Here is a 4,283-nt window from a genome sequence, read left to right as displayed (position 1 = left end):
AGGGAGGAAGAGTCAAGAATGTCAAAAGGGAAAAATAGGAGCGAGAGAAGGGACCAGGACGGGCGGGAAACGCCGTGTAGAAAGAGCAAGCAGACTTTGAACAACAAGAACAGAGCATAGGAAATATCAGATGGAAAAAGAGACCGCACCAGCACCGAGAAGGAGACCGCACCCGTACCACACCGTGTTCCGTCCAGATCGAATGAGTCGCTAATTTGCAGGGGAATAAACGAGCATAGATTTGATAGGGATATAAAGCAGAGGAGAAAAAGGGGAGCAAAAATATAAAAAGCAGACAGATGACCAAAGCAGAAAGCAAACGGGAAAAAAAAAAGTCACAAAAAGCAGAGGAGGATATATCAAGAGTCGTTTTGATCTCGTGGGCCGTCTCGTTCCCTGGACTGACGAACTGCTGCATCGTAGCTTGGTATAGGCGGGACCTCGCCTGGGGGACCTCCGGCCTGGCCGCACGGCGGCGAGTGACCTGGGCTACGGTATTCTGGTGGAGGAACGTCATCGAGCGGAGGACGGTTGTTGCTGGCGCTGTAGCTGTTGTTGTTGCTGTTGCTGTTGTTGCCATTATTGCCTACCAGAACAACGGTCGTGGCCTCAGACGTCTCGGAACCAGCGGGGGCGTCTGAAGTGACGGTCGAGGGTGAAGCAGCTGCAGCCCCAGCAGTCGAGGAGGCTGATGGCGAGGCTATATGAGGCAAGGGACCTAGGGAGATGTCTGTTGGTGTCCGGACGGGTGCAGACGGCGCCTGAGCGGATGGATGCAGACTGTGTCCTCGTACCGTCCCACTGCGGGTTCGTGCATGCGTTTGCGACTGTTGCTGCTGTTGCTGCTGTTGTTGCTGCTGCTGCTGTTGACGCTGGTGCTGCAGTACCTGATGAGCATGTTGGGCGTGGTGTTGGATGTACTCTGGATGCCACCATTGCTGTACAGGTGCAGTGGTAGAACCGTGCATCTGGTGACCGTGGAGATGATGGCTGTGACCGGCAGCTTCCTGGGCCGCGATTGAGCTCTCGCCTCCGGCCTCGAGAAGAATGCTTCCCTGCTCGCTGCCGTATGGTGGCGGAGGAGCCAGGCTTCCGGTCATGGGCGCAAGACCCCATTTCTTGACGTTGGCCTCGATGAAGACGAAGCCCATCTGGCCGAAGTTGACGTGCACGGTAGCCGGCCCGTTGGCACCAACAGTAGGGAAGAAGTTCTGCGACCGAAGGCCGTGGGCTACATCGTCGAGTTTCTTGCCGTTGCGAGTGAAGAAGATGGTTCCGCTGCGAGGTCGGTAGCCCACGCCTACAACGTCACCCTGGACATACGGCGGTGCGTAGGGCGTTGGATTGAAGGGCTGGTTGTGTCTCCTATGGCCGGTAGATTGATACGCAACCGATGACTTGTGGAAGCCTAACCCCGATACCCCCATTAGCATTAGTGTACGGAGCAAACTGGATGCAAACGAAAGAAAGGAAAAAAAAAAAAAAACGTAACCGGGCAGTCTAAAAAGCGGATAGGGCTTGGTAGTCATGCCGATGCTGATGAGCGTGGTCTCCGGTTTGTCGTAAATCTTCGCCTCCCAGTAGTAAACGTCATTCTGCTTCGGGACAGGCAGGTTGCTCTGGACGCCACACTCGGAGTCGAAGAACTCGATCTCGGTGCGTCCCTCGACAAAGCAGTTGGCAATCTCAAGCTCCGGCTCAAACTCCCATGCCGACACGCCCTTTTCCTGGATCGCAAGGAACTGGGAGAGCGATATATCGGTCTGCATTGTCTCTGGCGGGTTTGCCTGAACGAAGGCTGTGTGTTTCGTCCGTAGTTAGCATCAGAACACAAGCAAGTAAATAGCAGTCAACACAAGAAGTAGAAAACCAAACCTTTTGCTCTGAAGTACTCGGCAGCCTGCAGCTCGTCCATGGACTCGAGGGCCTCTGCCTCTTCGCGGGCGAACTCCTGCTCGTCGTCGTACTCGCCCGGCCGGCCGATGCGGTCGAGCAGGATGCGGCCTCGCTGGGTGTATCTGAAGAAGAAGAGGGCGAGCACCAGCAGGGCGACTCCGGCCGAGCCAAAGGCTGACAGCAGGCCGATCAGGATGCCTCTGCCGGTGCCATCGCTGCCCTCGCCGGCGCCAGGAGGGCCGTCTGGGATACCAACGGGCCCATTGCCGGCGGTGTCGAAGGGCAGCTGAACGGGCTCCTGGTGTCTCATCTTTGCGAACTGGTCGTCAGTCAGCTGCGGGCGGACATTGTTGAAGAGGAGGCGGTAGTGAGACAGCTGCTCTCGCGGTCGTGAGCTCGATCTCGACAGTGTTGGAGTCGGCGTGGGTGTGGGCGATGGCGTCGTTGTAGGCGTAGTTGTAGTTGTAGTTGTAGTGGTTGTGGTTGTGGTTGTGGAGGCGGCAGCCTTGGACTTGGGCTGGGTCGACCTGGGCCGGACGGAGGTGGTGAAGCGGGACGGCGCGGATAGTCGCATCTCAGCGAGTCGACATCGCCTGCTGGTCGTCTGGTCGTCTGGTCCTTGTGTCTCGCGGTCTCTCTCGATGTCTTTATCCTTCGTCTTCGTCTTCGTCTTCGTCTCCCGCTTGTTCTGCTGGCTCTGCTGGCTCTGCTGCTTGTGGCGTCGAAAGTCGCAGAAGAAAGTCGGGCGGTTAGGTGATGACTAAGCGGGTCGCCCGCCTGCTTTTAACTAACCTTTAGCTAAAGCTTTAACTGGAAAGCGGCGGCCTTTAACTAATCTTTAACCGAGTCTTTAACTGGCTTTAACTGGAGAGATACTCGCTTTAACTGAGGTTTACTGAGGTTTAGCTGGAGAATCGCAGGCTTCCGGTGTTTCAACAAGGTCTCACCTGTCTCTACCTGTCTTTAGCGCTGATTCCACGTCATGGCCGGCTCGAGCCGATCAGGCCGCCACACTTATAAATAGCAAGACAGCCAATTAACTACCCAGGGCAGCGGCCGATCCCTCCGAGACGGCCTGGAGATATACGATGATCTGGGGCCATATTTACCCCGATCGCTGAGGACGATTGCAAGAAGAGTATAGCTTGCTGTGATTTGAATCCTACTTATATACAGTCTTTTTTCTTTTTTGTTTAAACCGAAGAGATACCAACCCATGACTCCCCCCTGCCTTGCCCTTTGCCTTTGCCGTTTTTTCCAATTTGGCTATTTAGAATGTACATGTCGTTAAAAAACCCCCCCATAGAATGCATGCATGCTTGCCGTAACCCAACCCCAACGAATGGAAGGGGTATGCAAAAATGAACACACAAAAGAAAAGTGAAAGAGAGCACATCGTTCGTCATCACGTTATTGGATCGATGATGGCCAGCATCATGAAGAAGTCGGTTTGTCCGTTGGTTGTTGGTTGTGGTGGTCGTTGGTTTTTGGCCCCCCTGGAGTTACCGCCTAGCCTAGGCAGCAGTGCCAAACGGAGCTCAAGCAACACAGGCGAACTCAGATATGTCCTTTCAGAAGCAAAAAAAGGCATGCAGTGCTCAAGCCGTGCGTGCGAGCTCATCTAGGCACCCAACCAGTGCCATGACGGCGTTGGGGGCCGTGTTTCTTGTTCCTTCAAGGTCGAGAATTCCAGTCTCCATGTGCGGTGGTGGTGGACATCAACGTATCCCCGTTAAGTTAGACCAGGTCGAAGCCCATCTAGGGCCGTCCTTGCTGCAAGTCATGGGGCGTATGTCCGTGGAATCTCGATCCATCGTCGTGTGATGGGAGATGTTATGGGGATGTAGGATGAAGTGAAAAAGTGGAGTCGTTGAGGAGAGTAAGAGGAGAGAGAGGAAGACATAAAAAAAAGCGAGAAGAGAGGTTCACTCGATAAAGTCAAGACCGCCAAAAAACTCCAGCATGCGAAAACAAAGCATCACGTCGTCTCCGGGCTCGCCGCCAAACAGTCGGCACTGCTCTGCCTCTAGCTTGTCACTCGCTTCTTGACGTTGCTGGTGCTGTTGCTGCTGCTGCTGCGGGGTGGGAGAGGATGCCCCTGAGCCTCGACCATGCCATGCCATGTACCGATTATGCCAGAGTTGGGCCGAGGGCACACGGTCATGGCAGTGGTTTCGAGCACTGGGGAGCAATCCAGGGGGTGGAGGGATCGAGGAAGCAGCAAAGCATGAAGAGCTGTATACCTCTGGCAGCGGAGGTACGGCCGGCTGAAGCCGCGAGGCAGAGCTGTTTATGTTGTTGTTGTTCATCCGTCGTCGAGAGCGAGGCCTTGTCCGGCGCCGATTGTGTCTCTGGCCCATCGTGGGGGTTCCAAGCGATGTATATAT

At 55.0% G+C, this 4,283-nt stretch overlaps 1 protein-coding gene across 1 annotated transcript; it reads right to left on the bottom strand.

The window, feature by feature from the left end:
* Positions 1 to 359: 359 nt before the first annotated feature.
* TRV_07256 (uncharacterized protein) lies at positions 360 to 2,605 on the bottom strand (the record flags this gene model as incomplete). The annotated part of the gene is made up of 2 exons (XM_003018681.1): positions 360 to 1,798; positions 1,876 to 2,605. Coding segments are annotated over 2 exons (2,169 nt in total), but the record flags the coding sequence as incomplete, so codon positions are not given.
* Between the last annotated feature and the right edge of the window lie 1,678 nt (positions 2,606 to 4,283).

Source organism: Trichophyton verrucosum (genome assembly GCF_000151505.1).
Source record: "Trichophyton verrucosum HKI 0517 chromosome Unknown contig00956_1.f1.exp, whole genome shotgun sequence".
Lineage (NCBI taxonomy): Eukaryota > Fungi > Ascomycota > Eurotiomycetes > Onygenales > Arthrodermataceae > Trichophyton > Trichophyton verrucosum.
The sequence above is the reverse complement of the archived record's forward strand: the minus strand, read 5'-3'. Positions and strand labels throughout refer to the sequence as shown.